The sequence below is a fragment of the Leptonychotes weddellii genome, chromosome 4 (genome assembly GCF_054177405.1).
Source record: "Leptonychotes weddellii isolate Sample4059 chromosome 4, ASM5417740v2, whole genome shotgun sequence".
NCBI classification, from domain to species: domain Eukaryota; kingdom Metazoa; phylum Chordata; class Mammalia; order Carnivora; family Phocidae; genus Leptonychotes; species Leptonychotes weddellii.
Window position 1 is genome coordinate 88,555,481 of NC_138372.1, and position 21,803 is coordinate 88,577,283.

General features: G+C 33.0%; 1 protein-coding gene across 1 annotated transcript in view; it reads left to right on the top strand.

Moving 5' to 3' along the window:
• Positions 1-21,803, top strand: part of LOC102745610 (synaptonemal complex protein 1) — an 86,065-nt gene that overhangs the window by 17,058 nt on the left and 47,204 nt on the right. Inside the window, exons 5-12 of the mRNA XM_081817110.1 lie at positions 1,616-1,720; positions 2,686-2,789; positions 3,935-4,052; positions 4,872-4,942; positions 7,836-7,917; positions 10,382-10,444; positions 13,621-13,683; positions 13,853-13,915. Of these exons, the coding sequence (XP_081673236.1) occupies positions 1,616-1,720; positions 2,686-2,789; positions 3,935-4,052; positions 4,872-4,942; positions 7,836-7,917; positions 10,382-10,444; positions 13,621-13,683; positions 13,853-13,915 (669 nt within the window). The remainder of the gene's footprint in view (positions 1-1,615; positions 1,721-2,685; positions 2,790-3,934; positions 4,053-4,871; positions 4,943-7,835; positions 7,918-10,381; positions 10,445-13,620; positions 13,684-13,852; positions 13,916-21,803) is intronic.

Here is a 21,803-nt window from a genome sequence, read left to right on the forward strand (position 1 = left end):
AACAAAAAAAAAACTAGATCCTGGATTTGTTTTGGTCTGCTTGTTAAAAATAAATAAAAATAAAAACTAGATCCCAAAATAAGAAACACACACACACAAATACAATTAAAGGAAACAAAAAATACAAAGTATATATAAGAAAATTAAAAATGAATAAAGAAAAGATTTGAAAAAATAAGTAAATAACTGAAAAAATAATAAAATACTAAAGAATAAAAATACAAAGAGTGCTATATACTGTTTTCCCTAAGAGCTGAAGCTTTGCAGCCCTCTGTGATCTATAAACTTGGTGTGAGTGAGTTGTTTGTGCTGGTCTTCTGGGGGAGGGGCCTGTTGCGCTGATTCTCAGGTGGACTTGCCCTAGTGGAAATGCACCTCCAGCATTCAGGGAGGTAGGGTTTGGTGTCAATTAGTAGTTTTTTCTTATTAATATAGGACATTTATTGCCAAGTGTTTAATGAAATTGTTGTGATCTCATGCTTGAGTAAACAACATAAAAATTGAATGTGTATATATATATATATATATATATATATATAAAACAGGAGGAATTAATAGTAATTAAGTACCCATAACTAAAGAAATAGTGGTTATTTTATACTTAGTCTTCCTTAGTTTCTAGAGCTATGCTATTCAGTATGGTAGCTACTATCCAAATGTGGCATTTAAATTTAAATTAATTAAAGTAGACCAAATTTAAAAGTCTGTTCCTCAGCTCCAAGAGCCACATTTGAAGTGCTCAGTTACTATCATATGTTCCTATCATTGCAGAAAGTCTTACTGTATGGGACTCATCTGAAGTGGAGGTTGACAAAATTTTTATCTAAACAGCCAGTAGCAAATTTTTAGGCTTTGTGGGCTATATTGATCTCTGTTGTAGCTATTCAGCTTTGTTGTTATAAGATAAAATGGGAATATATAATACATAAACATATTGGCTGTATTACAGTAAAACTTTATTAAAAACAAGCAGTGGCTGGTTTTGGCCTGTTGACTGTGGGTTATTCAACTTGGTTGTCTAGAACATTGAATTTAATTCTTGATACCTTACTTAAAATTGTGTATTGACAAAGTGAGTCCATCCTGAGGGAATAAAGCAAAACCATTTCATCGGAAGAATGATAATAAGAATTAGAGATTTTAGAATAGTTAAGAGAAAAGTTAGGCAGTGTTAATGACTCTCTTCAAATATTTGTTAGCTATCATGTAAAAAAGGAGTTAGACTTTTATGTGACTAAGGAAAGCAGAACAATGACCACTGCATGAAAGTTACAGGGAAGCACATTTTAGTACAATATAAGGACAAACAGGATTGATGGAATAGTGAGTGACTAATAAATGCTAATAAATTGGAGTGATTTATGTATAAGATAAGGTTTGAATTCAATGACCTGTATGATTTTTTTTTTCAATGAAAAATTTCAGGCTCTGTCCATTGAATCTTCTGTCATCATATGTAACTTTAGAATGTACTTAATTATGACTTGTTTTCTCTCTTTTTTTTTTAATTTAGCCAGAGAGAAACTCATAATTCTCTTTGTTCTAGTTAGGCAGTTTGATTATTTTGAATATGTGTGTACTTTGGCTATCATGATTTGTTAATGTTCTTAAATAGGCAGAAAACCAAAAACTTTTAGATGAAAAGAAACAATTTGAGAAGATTGCTGAAGAATTAAAAGAAACAGAACAAGAACTAACTGGTCTTCTCCAAACCAGAGAGGTTTGTTTAAAAAAGATACATTTTTCTTTCCAACATCTTGTTAGTAGAGTACAGATTTACAGAATAGATTGTGGTATAGCTATTAGCTTTGTGAAGGATTTCTTCTCAAAATTCCTTTCAAAGGAAGTGTTCCTGCTATGTTTAATATACTAATGATAGATTTGAAACAAATTTAGAGAATCTTCATATTATAATGTGGTAGAGAAAGGTCAACATTAAGATATCAATAGTATGTATAACAATCACATTTTTTATGTCTTCAGTATTTCTTTATACATTTAAAATTTCACTTTTATTAAGTTCTTCATTTATAATAATTTTTATAGTGCTCATATTATAATTTTATGAAAAAATGTATTTTTTCAGTACATAATAGCATTACATTGTAACCATCTTTTTATAATGTAAGAACAGCTTAGTTTTTTTGTTTTTTTTTTTAAGATTTTGAGAGAGCGCGTATGAGCAGGGGGAGGAGCATAGGGAAAGGGAGAGGGACAAGCAGACTCCCTGCTGAGCATGGAGCTGGAGGTGGGGCTCGATCTCAGGACCCCGAGATCATGAACTGAGCTGAAGTCAGATGCTTAACTGAGTCAGCCAGGTGCCCCCAGAACAGCTTAGTTTTTAAGATTCTACCTGATTTCATTAATTAATATATTTTTCTTAACATAACATTTTAATTGAGATTAATTACCTGGTAGAGTAAAATTGATGAAAATATTTTATGATATGTAAATATAATTTTACTGGTTGAGCTTTAGAATATCAAGATGGAATTCACTTAAATTACATTTGTCATTGCTCCTTGTTCTAAAATTATAATGGTTCTGGCATTAAATCTATTAAATTTTAAAATTTGACATTTCTTACCAAAATATTGCCAAATATATGACTTGATTACAAAGTGGCCATACTTTTAAGTAAGAAAATTGTAAAAAAAGTTTGCTGTGATTATACACATTTTCCAGGGAAAAATACATGATTTGGAAATACAGTTAACTGCCATTGTGACAAGTGAACAGCATTATTCCAAACAGGTTAAAGAGCTGAAAACTGAGCTTGAAAATGAGAAGTAAGTTTTCTATCTATAAATAACTTATGTATTCAATTTCTAAGCTTTCTGATAGTTAATAATAAATTAGTAAGTTATATTCAATATTTATTTGAATGGGGTTAAAGTTGTGTTTTATTCCTGATTAGAGATCAAAATAATTTATTAATTTCATTGTTAATTAAATTAGCAATGATATGTATATATCATTAACATAAAAAGAATACATCACAAAGTTGAAAACTTCTTTAGAAGATCACTATATTACTTTTCTTGGAGATATTTAGTTCCTGATAAAAGTAATCATTTGCAGTTCTACCTAGTTATTTTGGTATTTTGTTGAATTATTTCATAGATTTGTTTTGTTGAAGTGACCAAAATACATACAGGTCATTGAATTATGGGTAAAATTCATCTATTAACCAAAATTCCTTTTAATAAATGGACTGGTTAGTTATTTATACTTTAGTATAAATTTATGTTATCCTTGGTATGTTCACTTTTCCAACCTTTCTTTTTTTAATTTACTCTTTAATGAATTTCCAGTACTGGTAAGTAGAAGATAATAGGTGCTGCTGAAATCATTCCATAGAGCCACACAGTCCCCTTCTTTCATTTAAAATTGATCCTGATTGCAACCAATAATAGCAGTAATCGCTCTTCCAGTGTAGAACATTTGAGACCTTGTTAGAGCAGTTCAAGTGTTGTGCACAGAAGTTAAACTGAGTTTTATTTATTTTAATGAAAATATTTTGTTAAAAATAGTTCATGCCTCAAGTACTACTTTACTTTAATCAAATCACCCGAAATTTGGAATAGTTTCTAAGAGACAGTATACTAGGGACAAAAATTATATGAAGAAAATAATATACACTTTAAAATCTGTGGGAAAATATGGGGCATGAGGTGTGTAGGGAATATTCAAGGAAATAGGACCTCTTGAAAAACTTACAGAAAATTTGAAACATGTACAAAGACTTCTAGAGGAAATAATGTAATGAAACAGCATATATCTATCGCTCAGCTTCAGAAATTATTAACTAATGGCCAATCTTATTTATACTCCCAGCCCTTTCTCTCTTTACCCTAAGATTATCTTGAATTAAATTCCACATCATATAATTTAATAGGTAAATATTTAGGTCTGACATGTTTTTAAAAAATAGGCTTAAGACAACTGAACTAAATGCAAGCTGCAACAGGCTTTCACTGGAGAACAAAGAACTAGCACAAGAAACAAGTGATATGGCCCTAGAAATCAAGAAACAGCAAGAAGACATTGATGTGAGTTGATAACGAAAGTACCAGTGACTTAGTTTTCTAACCTGTAAAATTAGGGTATTAGAATAGATTACCTTCCAAAATTCTTTCACTCTTACAAATCTGATTATGTTAGAGCTGATACTTTGTTTCAGAAGAAAAATATGCATATTGATTTTGATGGTGATAATGGGCAACAGAATATAGAGACTACCCATTGATAAAGTTAATTTAATTTTAAGCATCAAGATTTTTATGAAGTATTTACTCAACAAGTATTTATTAAGTAAATCATGTAAGAATGTGGAGGATACAATGGTGAATAAAGTATCTTCCTCTTTAAGTTCTTACGGCTCAATAGAAAAACTAAATGCTCAAATAACTTAAACAAAATACTATGTTATATATGTTGTTTGGGGACCAAGTGTAATTGGAATTGACAAGATTACTTCTGCCTTGGTGGAAGAGAAGGCTTCAGAGAGAGTATAGCATTGATTTTGGCCTTAAAAGATGAATAACTATGAATTCAGTAGGTAACAGTGAATGGAAAAGCATTCCTTGAAGCCACAACAATATGAACAGAGGATAGAAGTCTTAAATTATCACTGGGAAACAGGAAGTAAGACTTGTTTTTTTAGCTGCTATATAGAGATTGTTAGGGGAATAATTAAAATAAGGCTGGAAAAATAGTGTGGAACTATGCAAGGTAAATAGCCCATTGTCTTATTTTATATATAACTAAATGAATTTTATGCTGGCAGATAAAGGTTTTAAATAATAGTTTCAATTTTATTTTTGGTGAAACAAAGTAATTAATATAAACAACATTGATTATTTCCTTAGAATAGCAAAAAAGAAGAAGAAACAATGTTGAAAAAAATAGAAAAACTAGAAGAAACGGAAACACAGTTAAGGCAAGACTAATGAATTGGCTTTTTAAGTCTGGCAAGAGATTTTAGTATTTCTTTTCTGTTAATTTGTTATAGTTAATTTAGATACTTAATGTTGAATATGGTATAGAGTAAAAATTTAGAATTACTATGTTGGAATTCTGCTTAAAAATAAAATTGTAATGTTTGTTCTTAGTGTTGAAATAGTGAGATTAGACTTAGAGATTAATTTTAAAGCATTCTGAACTTTCTTATATTTAATATTTAAGAAAATAATTATATACAAGAAAATTTAGATGAGAAATTTTTTAAAATATATTTTTTTAAAGATTTACTTATTTATTTGAGAGAGTGAGAATGAGAGAGAGAGAGAGAGTGTACATGACAGGGGGAGGGTTAGAGGGAGAAGCAGGCTCCTTGCTGAGCAGGGAGCCCGATGCGGGACTTGATCCAGGGACTCCAGGATCATGACCTGAGCCGAAGGCAGTTGCTTAACCAACTGAGCCACCCAGGCGCCCCTAAAATATTTTTAAACATTGTCCATGTTTCTAGGTGTTTTCACAATCATCTATTTTAATGCCTATAAACCAGTCAAGTGGGTATAACAGTATTTAATCCTTTTTGTTTTTAGATATTTATATTTTCTAGTTTTCCACTATCATAAATAGTACTGTAGTCAACATCTTGGCGCATACAGATTTTTTCCCTTATTTTGAATTTGATAGACTACGTTTCAAGGAGTAAAATTTACTGAGCTACTGGAATAATTGTTTCAATGACTTCTGATAATCAAATGGTTTCTAATAGGTTATACTGGTTGTAAACCATATAGTACAACCACTGTTGTATGAAAATGATGGTTCCAAAATCTTTTAATTTGTTTTGGGTATTATCGTTAATTTTTTGATAATATAATAGATAAAAACAACTCTTTGTTCTTATGATTTGTAATTTTCATTTTTTGGATAAGCTTTGGAATTTTTTTATGCTTGCTTGCTCGAATTTCTTATTTCTAAAATTGCTTGTATCTGTTCCCCATTAATATTTTGAGGTCTTAATTGTTTTTTTACTGATTTATTTAAACTTTAAAAAATAGTAATCCTTTATCTTATTTACAGTACATATTTCCCCCAACTTGTTTTCCTTTCACTTTGGGTAATTTTTTGTTGTGCATAAGTTTTTTGATTCTGTATTAGACCTAGTTGTCTTTTTTTGTGTGTGGGGGGTAATTTTTCCTATTGCCTTTCTACTTAGAAATTTTTTGCCTGCTTGAAATCAAATATTAATCTTTTTTTTAGTTTTTTTTCAAATTGATATATTGATATTTAGTTTTTCTTTCTCTTTTTAAATAATAAAAACATTTCAAGATAGCAGTGTACTTCTTAACACAGCTCTGGATCTATGACTTGGGTTTTGATAGTGTTTTCATGTTTGTTTCCTAAGTAACATGTTTTTGTATTTTGTTTCCTTTTAATCCATTAGCAATTTAGATGATTTCCAAATTTTGGGACACTCTTGTTCTTTTAGTCTGAAGTATTAAGTTTTGTTTTTTTTATACTTGGTTAGCATTTAGGTTAGGATTGAGTTATATGGGGGTAATGTGAATAAAGTGCTGCGTATAGTTCCTGGCCATATAACTGTTATTTTCTAGGTTTGGAAAGTCAACTTTTATTGTATTTCTAATGATTGCTTTTGTTGTTGTTGCTCAATTTTCTCCTTGAGAGTAGCTGTTATTTTTAGATTGAATCTCTGTGACTAAGGCACTGTACATTTTGAGGATAAAAAGTGAAGACCTGTTTTAGGGAAAGACTGCTTTTCATTTAAGAGAATTCAGATTATTTAGATAATATCTTTTTTTTTTTTAAGATTTTATTTATTTATCTGAGAGTGAGAGAGTGAGAGACAGAGAGCATGAGAGGGAGGAGGGTCAGAGGGAGAAGCAGACTCCCTGCCGAGCAGGGAGCCCGATGCGGGACTCGATCCCGGGACTCCAGGATCATGACCTGAGCCGAAGGCAGTCGCTTAACCAACTGAGCCACCCAGGCGCCCTAGATAATATCTTTTTGTATATCTACCTATCCTATAGACTTACAGAACTCTAAATATAAATATATAGGAAAAGTAAGAATATGCCAATTAAAAATTTAATACTCAGTTAAAGAGCAAATATCCTGGATTCAGTTTTTATAAGACCAGTTATTCCACATGATTGAATAATATTCTGTGCATACAGGCTAAACCCAGCAACATATTAGTGCTAACCAGGGAGACTATAATTAAAAATAGCTTCAAGGATCTGAGACAAAAATACCATTGTGTTATGTGCAACAGGCAGAATTTTTTTTAATTTAAAAAATTTTGAAAGGATAACATATGCATATGGCACAAAATTCAAAGCAACAAAGGGGAACACAGGGAAAGGAAACTATCTACCCTTTGTCTTCCTGCTATCTAGTTTCCTTCCCCAGAGTTATCACTGTTCCTTGTGTTTCCAGAGATACTCTCTCTCTATGTAAGGATATTTGTCTATGTAAATATCTCAGTCAAGTAGTTCTTCATTAAAATCACTTGTATTTATGTCCCCAATTTATTTGTATAAAATTATGACTACATCTTAGAATGATGACTAATTATGACTTCTTTAAGAAAAGAGTAAAGTAAAATCTTGGCTTAAATAAGAAATAAGTATTTTTTTATGGATAGAGGATCTAGATAGTTTCAAATTAAATTATAAAGTAATTTAAATGTAGGAGAGGAAGTGTGCCTGTTGACATTAATGCATGAAAAATTACCAAACAAAATGAAAATTTAAACCAACAAAAAAGTATAATAGTCAACCATTTTAAGAAATCCCAGAAAAGGAGTAAAACAAAAATTTAAAATTTTTTTACAATGTCACTCTTCCATTTCCTTTAAGGAATGAACTGCAATCTGTGAGAGAAGAACTAAAACAGAAAGGAGATGAAGTTAAATGTAAATTGGACAAGAGTGAAGAAAATGTATGTTATATTTAATAATAAATTGTATAACAGAATTTCAAATCATAAAATCAACACCACATGTCTAAAAAAAATAAAGTGAAGTATGCTATCAATATAGGAACTGTTGTAGGCTGTTGACCTTAAAACTATAGGGAAAGTTGGGTTATTTTGCTTACATGGTTTATATCTAGAAGAAATAGTAGCATAATTCCAAATTTCTTTCACAAATGCTCAATACTTAATGTTGATTTACATTTTTAGGCTAAAAGTGTTCGTGTTTTAGTAGTAAAGAACATACTGATAAATTGACACGTTAGTGTTGTGCTTTGGTGGATATGATTTCAACAAATTGAGATAGGAAGGTTTTTAGGGAAGAATGTCACAAAAGTAGAATAGTATGTGACCTGATGATAGTATACAATATACATAGTGGAAAAAGATTTGCCAAAATAGATAGATCAAGCTAGATTGTGAAGGTCTTGACTGTGTTTTTTCATTCACTCAGCACATATTATTAGCTACCTACCTGTGCAAGGCACTATTCTGGGTGCCCAATTTGGATTTCATTTGTTCTGGTGGATAATGTGTGATCCAATTAAATTTTTTTTAGTTAGGGAAGTCACATTTTTAATTTTTAAGAATGGAATGGGGAGATGTGAAAGACACTGGAATTAGTTGGAAGGCTTTAAAAAAGTGTCTTGAAAGCTCTGAAAAAAAATCTTGGAGAGGACTTTGGCCTAGTTTAGTTTACTTACTTATTCCTGAGTCAATCATTGTGGTTAAGGGGTAGAGTAATTTGGTGAAGCCTGAGCTGTATACCTACCTATTCCTAGACAGATCATCTTCCATCAAACTACATGGATTTAGCAGGATTATTATGGAATTTACAGTAACAGAGTCTTCTCAGGAAAGAATGGTGGCCAGACTAAAATAACTCCTCTGTATAATTGCTACTGGAGCCTATACAAGGAGTATCTAATCAAAAGTTGAGTCAGGACAAGCCTCCTGGAAGAAGTGACATTTGGTTTGAAACCTAAGATTAATAGGAATTAGTGGAAGGCAGAGGGGTAGACACAAATATATGAGGGAGAAGAGTATTATAAATTATAAGCACACACATAGACTATATACAGAGTATGAGAGAGTGTCATATTTAAACAACTATGAAAACTTCATCTTGGATGAAAGGTGGAGTTTAAGGTAGTAGTAATAGTGGATGGAGTAGGGAAAGATGAGGGTAAAGAGATGAGCATGGAGAGATGAAGGATAGGGGAAATGAAGGTTGGGAGAGATGAGGGCAGATTATTTAAGGCCTCATAAACTATATTTAGGAATTTGACATTATTGAAGAGTTTTGACCTGAGAAGTGTCATATTTATTTTTTGAAAGTTGTAAGACTATTTTACAACTAAGATTTTAAGGATGAGATGAGCTAATATTTTTAAGGGCTTACAGGGTACCAAGAACATTCTAGTTCTTTATATATGTTCTCTTAGTTAACCACAAGTTATTTTTGTTCTCATTTTATGAATTAAGAAATTGGGCCTCCAAAGGGTAAAAAAAGCCTTGAAAGGCTATATAACTCTTAGTAGTAGTGCTGGCCTTCTAACATTCTTTAGACTATACCACATTTTTTTCTCTCAGAAAGCTATTTTTTTCTTTCAGTTTCATATTAATTAAGTTCAACCAGAAAAAGGAATTTAATCTCCTGAAGACTTGCTATGTAATTTACTATTTTAAAATTTGCATCAGAGGCTGCTTCAAGACACTAATCCTTTTGTGATGGGAAAAAAACATGAATTTGGTGTTTAATGTAAAATAAAAATCCTTTACCAAGAATTTAAATATATTTACCAATGTACAAGATATTAGTGATGAGTTAAGGAAAAAAGCCCAAAATGCAAGACAAGTTGGAATATTTAAGCTTTTTCCGTGGTTGGATTTCAATTTACTTTTTGAAACAGTTTCCCAGAAAGAATCCAATTTGCAAGTAGTTCTCAGAAATTTGCCTGACATTGAAATTCATTACACTTTTCCCCCCAATCCACTACCTTAGTTCAGACATTTATATTTCATACATGCTTTCTCTGAGCCTATTTTCTCATCTCTAAATGGAGATAATAATACCTGCCCTTTCTTTATCATTGGGTTGTTCTGAGGTTCAGATTAACGTGTTTGTGAAAGACATATTTAGAAGATTATAAACATTTGACAACTGTAAAAAATTCAAGGTAAACTGGGAAAGTTGATAAAATATTACAAAGTGATATTGGGCTAAGATTAAAATAAGAATGATGAGCATTAACACAAAAACATTAAAGACAATTTCTTTTTTAAAAAGATACTGCAGTAAACTGGGAGTATGTATATTTTTGTAGAAATATAAGACTAAGTTTTATGATTCCATTTCTGAAAGATACGCATAGAAGAAAATAGAAATTCTGTTAACATTTTAAATATGATGACAAATAATGTTTTTTAGGCCCGCAGCATTGAATGTGAAGTTTTAAAAAAAGAGAAACAAATGAAGATCTTAGAGAACAAGGTATTATCAAATGGAAAAAAGCGTTTTTGAGAAAAGAGACTTCGTAACAACAGTATGACTAGGTTCTTTAGGACCAGCCTTTACACTGGTCCTAAAGAGATTTGAATTCTCTTTGAAGGCTTTAAGGAATAATTTTGGATTTTTACTGCAGGTTTCTTTGAAGAAGCTCTGGGTTCAGGAGTTTTGTACAGTGCTTCAAAGAGCAAAGTTTCATTAAACTCCTCTTTAGTTATCTCTTCCCTTTCCCCAGATTTTACACTCTTAGCAGCTATATTTGTTGCAGATATCTTTAGAGTGGCAAGATGCTTTTTAAAGATTATTGTTAGACATTTCTCTCACTCATATAATGAAAGGAGCTACAGAAAATTTTCTGCTCTCTTTATGTGAAGTTGTGAAGTGTTTTTACTGCCTGGCTGTTCATCCCAATTCACTTCTCCTGTCTCCACACATTTATCCTAAACTTGATCTTCTATATAGTAAGTAGTCTGGAAAAGTATAGTTCATCTCTGAAGTTCTGACCTCTGATAACACCATTTTATTCTGCCTAGAATTGTGGTGAATAAAATTCTTTGTTTCTATGCCTGTGAATTATATTACTTCGAGATGAACTGTGATTGGAAAAAAAAAAAAACCTGGTAGTTTAAAGCCTTTTCAAGAATTCTGGGAATTTGGGGCACCTGGGTGGCTCAGTCGTTAAGCCGTCTGCCTTTGGCTCAGGTCATGATCCCGGGGTCCTGGGATCAAGCCCCACATTGGGCTCCCTGCTCCATAGGAAGCCTGCTTCTCCCTCTACCATTCCCCTGTTTGTGTTCCCTCTCTCGCTATGTCTCTCTCTGTCAAATAAATAAAATCTTAAAAAAAAAAAAAAAAATTTGGGAATTCTACCAAATACATTTATTTTCATTAGCCCTAAATTTGGAGATTATTTAAATTTAAAAGGTGTGACAAATTAATTTTCATTAGCTTATTCAGAAAGAGAGGAGAGTAAGATGGGCAGTCAAATTACATTCAAAGTTGATAGTTTTGATGTCATTATTTTAGTAAGATACACACTTATTTTTGGATTGTAGTAACGCTAGTTCTAAAGATGCCTTTATAGGAATACGAATACCTGAAGTCTTTTCAGGTCTGATTCTGCTTTTTGTTCTTTCTGCTGATGTTTACTCATTGATTCTTAATTCTTTTTTTTTTTTTTAATGATTCTTTGGAATTTTATCTCTGGGACTTCTTTGAGGCTTGTGTCAAAGTTTATATCTTCCCAAAAAATTTTCTTGGGAGCATTATTTACCAGGAGCCATTTTAAATTAAATTCTCCATTTTAGGTTTTTCCAAATTATAGAGATAGCATGAATTCAGGCTATAAACTCATGTAAGGCTATCTCATGGCTACAAATTTTCAGGGAAGATTTTGATACCTTTCGCTCAGTGCTAGCGTCAAGCCAGACAAGTTTTCTTGTGACCCTTCTGTGTGGCAGATTTATTTTTTACATTTTCATGGAATAGGTAGTCTTTTGAGTTTGTGGCTTTATGCAGGGTTGTCTTATTGAATTCCTCACCTTTAGTGAGCTCTAAGTTTTTTTTTTTTTTTTAAAGATTTTATTTATTTATTTGACAGAGAGAGAGACACAGCGAGAGAGGGAACACAAGCAGGGGGAGTGGGAGAGGGAGAAGCAGGCCTCCCGCAGAGCGAGGAGCCCTATGCGGGGCTCGATCCCAGGACCTGGAATCATGACCTGAGCCGAAGGCAGACGCTTAACGACTGAGCCACCCAGGCGCCCCTGAGCTCTAAGTTTTATCTCCTATCTCCCTTACACTAGGTAGTTTCAGCAGATGTCCTTAGCTGGCTTTGGTGCTATCCCCAAACCTACTGTTATCACTTTACAGTTGTAATTTCAAGTAAGCAGATTCCTTATTTTGTAGCCATTTCCTTTTAAATTATCTTTATCAGGAAGGTTGTTCAGAGTATACAGGTGGCTTTTCTGCCCAAATTGGAAATCCTTGATTTTTAAAATAAGTAAAAATTGTATGCACAAATAATTGCACCCGCTAATGTATTTATACCAGTAAAATTGGCATGAAAATCACCAAAATGTTTCTCATCTTTCTGTAGCTTTTCTTCATTTTCTTTTGAGTTTTCTGAAGTAGACCATTTAGGGGTTGGGCATATTAAAAATGAGATATTAAACAGTTGTGCCATGTATTACTCGTTTTAGAATAATAGCCAATTATGACTGCACATGGGTCTTGCAATAAAAATATTTAGCAGAGTATTTTGTGCTGAGAGATTAAATTTTTTTTCATTGGAGTTTCTTTCTATTTTGATGGAAATTAGTACAACTTACATATCTGTAATGTTTTAGGACTGTTTCAAAATCTGTGCTGCTTTTATGATACTCCAATTATTTCTTAGATTAATGCCTCTTAGTCCAATCATGCCAGTGTACTCAGGTGAAATAGTCTCTCAAAGTAAGATATAAGAAAGTGGTTTAGGTGTTGTTTCTTTTCTTTTTTTTTTTTTTTAAAGATTTTATTTATTTATTCATGAGAGACAGAGAGAGAGAGAGAGAGAAGCAGAGGGAGAAGCAGGCTCCCAAGGAGCAGGGAGCCCGATGCGGGACTCGATCCCAGGACCCTGGGATCATGACCTGAGCCGAAGGCAGACGCTTAACCGTCTGAGCCACCCAGGCACCCCTAGGTGTTGTTTCTGAAAGAAGAGTTAGAATGTAGTTAGGAGGAGATAGAGTATCACATTTTTCCCTTTCCCCAAATATAAAAAGTAAAAGAGACTCAGAAATGAGAAATGAGGAATAATGAGTAAGGAAGAAGGCAAAGTTATATATATCTTACCTCTGGCTGTAGCTTTTCAAAATCCAATTAATAATACAATTCAGCCTTTTATATAGAATTGACCAAGAGGCACATTTTCCTTAAAGTAATTGAATTCATGTGTTCTTTAAGTAGGTTAAGAAATGTGAAGAATTTCAAATTTGTATTGATAAAATCTTTATTAAAATTTATGCTTGATCACATAATTTTTTACATTAATGGAATTACTAAACTACATGATTTTTATAGTGACCTTTATATTATTTTATGCAATATTTTTGTTAGTTTGAAATTACTTATTTTGACTGGAATATTAAATAAAATAATTATAATTTCTCATAATTTTTTAGTGTAACAATTTAAGGAAACAAGTTGAAAATAAAAGCAAGTGTATTGAAGAACTCCAGCAGGAGGTATGTACTGATTCTCAAAATTAAACTACTAAAGAAAAATGATTTTTTTCACTACACTTCTAGAGAATAATGCTTTCCTTTCCTTTAGTAATTTCAGTCTAAGTCAGTAACAGGGCAAAATTGAATCATGTTGTTACTAAGCATAATTCTTTATTTTAATTTTTTACAGAATAAGGCCTTAAAAAAAAAGGGCACAGCAGAAAGCAAGCAACTGAATGTTTATGAGATAAAGGTATTTGGAATGTTTATTTTTGTTTTTCAAATACTAGTAAGTAGATGAGAACTTAATTTAACTTATATTGTAGTAGTTATTTTCAAAAATTCTTTTGAGACTGTAGGAATCAATCCTTTTAATAGAGTGCTTGTCTGTGACATAACTGTATCAGAACAATCTAAGCAGCTTAAATATATGAATATGTGTGGTATATGTGTGTATTCATATTCCTTACCCATACCTTCAAATTTGAGATTGAGTAGGTTTGGTATATAATATGTAGATAATCTACATATTAAAGGTCTATATATGATTATCCTGCTGCACAAGAAGTTTGAGAACCATTGATTTTATAGAAACAAGTTAAAGTTAGGGAATGTCAGCTATGATGTCAGAGCCCTAATTTGTTTATTGTCATATTCCTAAGTCTTTGAACAACAACTGACAGTAAGTACTCAAATAGTTTTTGAGTCTTGAATGGAAAACTGTGGTTCTCAGTGTTTGAAAGATGTTCCTTTTCTAGGAAAGCAAAAATCTTATACCTTCCTTTTAATACTATTTGAGATTAAAAATATATAAACATTGTGTTAGAAATGAAAAGAATTCTCAAACTGCTGGAATCCTATAGAAAGATAATTGATAGCATATATCCTGTAATTCAGCCTCCTATAGGTAGAATCAAGAGAAATATACACAATATTCATAGCAGCATTACTTGTAGTAGCCCTAAAATGAAGATGACACAGAGAACCATTAGTACAAAAATAAGTCAATAGGAAATTACCCTAAGATGACCCAGATGTTGGAATTAGGAGGTAAGTTCATTTATATAGTTTTTATAAGTATATTCAAAGATGGAGAGTATGATTATAATAAATAAATGGAGAATCTCAGTGAAGAAATGGAAACTTTAAAAAAGCATCAAATGGAAATTGTACCATTGAAAAGTAAAATATTTTAAACTTCAAACTTCAAAAGTCCTTGTAGTAGATTGAAGATGGATGAAAAGAGTGACAGTGAACTTGAAGTTGGATCAATAGAAATGATTAGTCAGAGAAACATAGAACAAAGATTAAAAAAAAAAGGAAGGGTTCCTCAGTCACCCGTGGAACAATATCAAGTGGTTTTAAATGTGTAACTGGAGACCCTAAGAAGAGGGGAGAAAGAGAATAGGGCAAAAGAAAGTTATTTGAAAGATTTCTTAAAACTTTCCCACATTTAATAAAAAGCAGAAACTTGCAGATCTGTGGCTTTCAGCAAATCCAGAGCAAGATAAACAGAAAATGATACCTAGGCAGGTGTGCCTGAGTCACAGTAGGTAAACCCAAATAAAGAGAAACTTTTAAAGCAGCCAGAGAAAGGGGAAACAATGATACAAATAAGGGCTGACCTTGAATCAGGACAGTGAAGGCCAGATAACAATGGAATGACACATGTAAAATGGTGCCAGAAAGAAACTATCAAGCCACAATTCTGTATGCAGCAAAAATAAGGACACTGAGAGTTGTACTAAATGTGTTAAAGACATGCTAAAGGAATTTTTTTCCATCTGAGGGAAAATGACATCAGATGAAAACTTAAATCAATGGACGGAATGAGAAAACTAGAAACAATTATGTAGATAAATATAAAAGGCTATATATATTTTTCTTAATTTTTAAAGTGTATATATGGCTTCTTTAAGAAGTGCCATATAGAGTGCATAGGGGAAGGGAGGGTAAAATGAAACAAGATGAAACCAGAGAGGGAGACAAATCATAAGAGACTCTTAATCTCAGGAAACAAACTGACGGTTGCTGGAGTGGAGTTGAGTGGGAGGGATGGGGTGGCTGGTGATGGACTTTGGGGAGGGTATGTGCTATGGTGAGCATTGTGAATTGTGTAAGACTGATGAATCACAGACATGTACCCCTGAAACAAATAATACATTATATGTTAATAAAAAAAAAGATATATGATAACCATGGCGCAAAGGGCAGGAGGATAATACGACTATTTTGTTGTAAGATTTTTACATTATACGTGAAATAGTACTCTATTAAGTCTTAAGTAGACTATGGTAAGTTAGTGATACATATTACTCTCCCTAGAGCAGCCACTATAAAATAATGCAAAGAAACATAGTGAAAAGCCAATAGAGGAACTGAAATGGAATACTAAATAATTTTTTTTCATTGGTTGTCAAATGATCCTTTATTGAAATATTTTCCTTTGTAATTTTTAACTTAGTTGGGCATTCTGTTGCACACTATTGTTGTCATCTATGATATCATGAGGGTGGTGGCCATCAACATATAAGCTCACAGATTGGGCAGTCCCCAGGATCTCTTTAATCGTTCCAGAGAGTCCTCTAGCTAAAGATTGGTGCTGTATCTGTTGGGCTTTGTTGACAATCTCATCAGAAGTGGTATTTCCACTGTGCTTAATGTTTTTCTGCTTTTTGTCTCTTGGCGGTTCCTTGAGGGCTTTGATAATCAGGGCAGAGGCAGAAGGTACCACTTCAATCTGGGCTTTCTGTTCTGAATGATCCGTTTCACTGTAATCCTCAGACCCTTTCATTCACTGGTTTCCTTGGCAATATCATCACCAACGTTTTTTGGAGACAGACATGGGGGCTGATCTTCAGGGCTGGGGCAGATGTGGCACCAACTTCCCCAGTGGTGCCCTTCAGGTATACAACTTTGATCTCACTGGGATTCAACTTAGGCAGCATGGTGGAGGCAGCTGTGTCAGATGAACCTGGATTTGGGACGACCTAAGACAGTTGCACCTTCATCTCCTCTGAGCCAAAAACCAAAAAGTGGAATACTAAAAAATTTTGATAAAGCCAAAAGAGAAGCAGAACAGAAAAAGATGCTATGAAAAAGATATGTAGATTAGAAAAGAATAAGTTAAACTATCTCTTTTTTTTAGATTTTTATTTTATTTTATTTGAGAGAGAGAGAGAAAGTGCACAAGTAGGGGGAGGGGCAGAGGGAGAGAGAGAAGCAGACTTCCCACTGAGTAGGGAACCTGATACAGGGGTTGATCCCAGGACCCCAAGATCATGACCTGAGCTGAAGGCAGATGCTTAACTGACTGAGCCACCCAGGTGCCCCTAAACTGTCTCTTCTTAAGTGATATATTTGTCTATATTAAAAATTCTAACGTTTCTACCAGTTGCTAGTGTACTAGTAAGTGAACTTGGCAAAGTCACTGGATACAGAGTTGATTACCAAAAATCAATTGTATTTCTGTCTATTGACAGTTACTAACTGAAAAATTTTAAAACACAATTATCACAGTAGTATCAAAATCCATATAAAGAGACAAGTTTAACAAAATATATGAAGATTCATACACTAAGAAGTACTAACATTGCTGAGACAAAGAAGACCTAAGTAAATATACATATTCATGTTCATTGATTAGATGCCTTGATTTCTTTAAGATGTCAAATTTTCCCAAATTGATCTAGAGAGTCAGTCAATCCCCATCACAATTCCAGCAAATCTTTTTTTTTTTTAAATAGACCTTAACAAGCTGCTAATAAAAATGCAAAGGACCCAACAATTTTGGAAAAAAAAGAATGAAGTCAGAGGATTTAGGCTGCCTGATTTGAGGATTTACTGTAAAGCTACAGTAATCACGGTAGTATATTATTATATTTAAGATAGACAAAGAGATCAGTGGAATCGAATGGAAAGTTTAGAAATAGACTAGTTGATATATAGTCCATTGATTTTTCAACAGAGGTGACAAAAAAAAATACAATGGGAGAAATGAAAATTTTTTCAACAAATGTTTTAGGGTAACTGAATATCCATATGGAGAAAAAACCCTCCTAACTCAAACCACAAACAAAAGTTAATTTTAAATGGGCTATAGACCTAAAAATATTGAACTCTAAAGCCTCTAGAGGAAGATATAGTAGAATATCTTCATGGCTTGGAGGTCAGCAAAGATTTCTTAGGGCACAGAAAGAAATATTCATAAAATTATGATAAATTAGACTTCATCAAAATCTGAAAGATCTACATTTCAAAAGGTGTCTTAAGAAAATAGTCAAGATACATGGGCGCCTGGGTGGCTCAGTCATTAAGCGTCTGCCTTTGGCTCAGGTCATGATCCCAGGGTCCTGGGATCGAGCCCCGCATCAGGCTCTCTGCTAGGCGGGAAGCCTGCTTTTCCCTCTCCCACTCCCACTGCTTGTGTTCCTGCTCTCACTATCTCTGTCTCTGTCAAATAAATAAATAAAATCTTAAAAAAAAAATAGTCAAGATACAAAGAAGTTGCAAATACCGACAAAAACATTTATTTGACAAATGACATATTGATGAATAGGTACTATAAAAGTGTTGGTGAAGTTGTAGATCATTTTGAATTCTTATACATTGTTGGTGAGAATGTCAAATGGTGCCATCACCATGGAAAGCAGTCTGGTGGTTACTCAAAAAATTAAAAAGAGAATTAACCGTATGATCCAGTAATTCCACTTCTGGGTATATGCCTAAAAGAATTAAAAGCAGGGTCTCAAAGAGATATGTGTCCACCCATGTTCATAAGCAGCATTTTCATGATAGCCAAAAGATAAAAGCAACCCAACATTTATTGATTTATTGTCCATATTTAATGGACAAACAAAATGTGTGTATACACGCACACACACACACTCACACACAGTGGAATATTACTCAGCCTTAAGAAAGAAGGAAATTCTGATAGATGCTACAGTGTGGATAAACTTTGAGGACAAAAGGACAAATGGTGTATTATTCTACTGATATGAGGTACCTAAGAGTAGTCAAATTCATAGGCTAGAGAATGGTGGTTGCCAAAGGCTGTGGGGAGGGAAAAAGTGGAGTTGTTTAATGAGAACTGAGCTCCAGTTTTATAAGATGAAAATAGTTCTGGAGATTGGTTCCACAATAATATAAACTAACTGTACAGTTAAAAGTTAAGATGGTACATTTTATGTTATAGGTGTTTTACCACAATAAAAAATAAAAATGTTGGCAAAAGAATAGACACTTCACAAAGGAAATGTACAAACGACTAATCAGCTCATGAAAAAAATGTTCAACACTATAGTTCTAAGAAATGAAAAATAGAACCACAATGAGATATAACTACATGCAGAACCAGCTGCATATTTGTAGGGCTCAGTGCAAAATGAAAAGGTGGGGCACCTTTCATTAAAAATTTCAGGATGACTACAGAATCATTAATCAAAAATCATTAAAAATTTCAGGATGACTACAACACAGCAGGAAACTAAGTTCAGGGTGTTGTATCATTACACAGTTCTTATGCCCATGAAGCTGAGCACTGCCCACAAGAATGGCTGAAGTTAAAAAGACTGTGAACAACAAATGTTAGTGAGGAGGATATTGGTTAACCAGGACTTTCAAACATTGTTATTAGGAGTGTAAAATAGTACAATCACTTTGAAAATGCTTTGGTTATTTCTTGTAAAACTAAGCATACATGATCCAGCAATTATTTTCAGATATTTACATAAGAGAAATTAAAACATGTTTACTAAAAGTATTGCACAAGAATGTTCATAGCAGCTTTATTTATAAAAAACTAGAAATAATTCAGATGTCCATTAACAGGAGACTAGATAAACAAATTTGTTATATTCATGCAATTGAATATTCCTCAGCACTAAAAAAGACCTACAGAAACATGGATGAATCTCAGAACATAGCAACATAATCTCTATAACAAGAGAATATATTTGGCATGATTCCATTTAAGTGATGTTTTAGAATAGACAAAGCCAATTTATAGAGACAGCAGAACATTTGTTGCTTCTGGGAAGTGGGGTTTAGACTGCAAAAGGGCTTATGGGTACTTTCTGGGATGATGGAAATGATCTATATTTTGATTTATGTTATCATTACATGGCTGTAAAGACATTTGTCAAAGCTTGCCAAATTGTTACACTAAAAATAATTCTGCATTTTATTGCACATACATTATATCTGGATAAAGTTGAACTCGTTGATGAAGCCTCCAGGGCCTAGAGTTCTCTTTGTGAAAAGGTTTGCAATTTATCATACAATTTCATCAATAGTTGTAGTGTTATTTTGTTATTTCTTCAATTTTGGTAAATAATATTTTTCTGGATTTTGCCCAGTTCGTCTACATTTTCTATAAAATTGTCTGCAGCATCTATAGTTATGTTCTCTTTTCAATCTTGGTGTTGGTTATTTGTGCCTTCTCTTATTTATTCTTTTTTTTAAGTTTTTATTTTAATTCCAGTTAACGTTCAGTGTAATATTAATATCAGGTGTATAATATAATGATTAAACAATTCCACACAACGTCTGGTGCTCATCTCAAGTGCACTCCTTAATCCCTATCACTTATTTAACTCATCCACCCTGCCCACCTTCCCTCTGGTAACCATCAGTTTGTTCTCTATAGTTAAGGGTCTGTTTCTTGGTTTCTCTGTCTCTTTTTTCTCTTTGCTCTCATTTGTTTTGTTTCTTAAATTCCACATATGAGTGAAATCATAAGGTATTTATCTTTCTCTGACAGACTTATTTTGCTTAGCATTGTACCCCTTCCTTAGCATGTCAATTGCAGATGGCAAGATTTTGTTCTTTTGTATGGTTGAGTATATTCCATTGTGTGTGTATATAATGTTATATATTATATATGTATATGTCATATATATTATATATATATTACATATTTATCCATTCATCTATGGGTGGACATTTGGGCTGCTTCCATAGTTTGCCTATTGTAAATAATGCTGCATTAAGCATAGAGGTGCATGTATCCCTTCAAATTAGTGTTTTTGTATTGTTTGGGTAAATACCCAGTAGTACAATTGCTGGATCATAGGGTAGTTCTATTTTTAACTTTTTGAGGAACCTCCATACTGTTTTCCAGAATGGCCGCACCAGTTTACATTCCCACCAACAGTACAAGAGGGTTCCTTTCTTCCACATCCTCGCCAGCACGTTTCTTGTGTTTGATTTTAGCTATTCTGACAGGTGTGAGGTGATAACTCATTGTGGTTTTTTTTTTTTTTTTAAAGATTTTATTTATTTTTATTTGACAGAGAGAGACACAGCGAGAGAGGGAACACAAGCAGGGGGAGTGGGAGAGGGAGAAGCAGGCTCCCCGCAGAGCAGGGAGCCTGATGCGGGACTCGATCCCAGGATCCTGGGATCATGACCTGAGCTGAAGGCAGTCGCTTAACCAACTGAGCCACCCAGGCGCCCACTCATTGTGGTTTTGATTTGTATTTCCATGATGGTAAGTGATGATAAGCATCTTTTCATGTGTCTGTTGACCATTTGTACATCTTCTTTGGAGAAATGTCTGTTCATTTCTTTTGCCCATTTTTCAATTGAATTATTTGTTTTTTGGGTGAGTGTTATAAGTTCTTTATATATTTTGGATACTAACCCTTCATTGGATATGTCATTTGGAAATATCTTCTCCCATTCTGTAGGTTGCTTTTTAGTTTTGTTGGTTGTTTCCTTCACTGTGCAGAAGCTTTTTATTTTGATGTAGTTCCAATAGTTTATTTTTGCTTTTGTTTCCTGCTTCAGGGGACCTATCTAGAAAAAAGTTGCTACAGCTGATGTCAGAGAAATTACTGCCTTTCTCTTTTCTAGGATTTTTATGGTTTCAGGTCTCACATTTAGGTCTTTCATTCATTTTGAATATATTTTTGTGTATGGTGTAAGAAAGTGGTCCAGTTTCATTCTTTTGCATGTTGCTGTTCAGTTTTCTCAACACCATTTGTTGAAGAGACTGTTTCCCCCTGGATATTCTTTCCTGCTTTGTTGAAGATTAATTGACCACGTAATTGTGGGTTTATTTCTGGCTTTTCTATTCAGTTCCATTGATCTGTATGTCAATTTTTTTTGCCAGTACCATACTGTTTTGATCACTACAG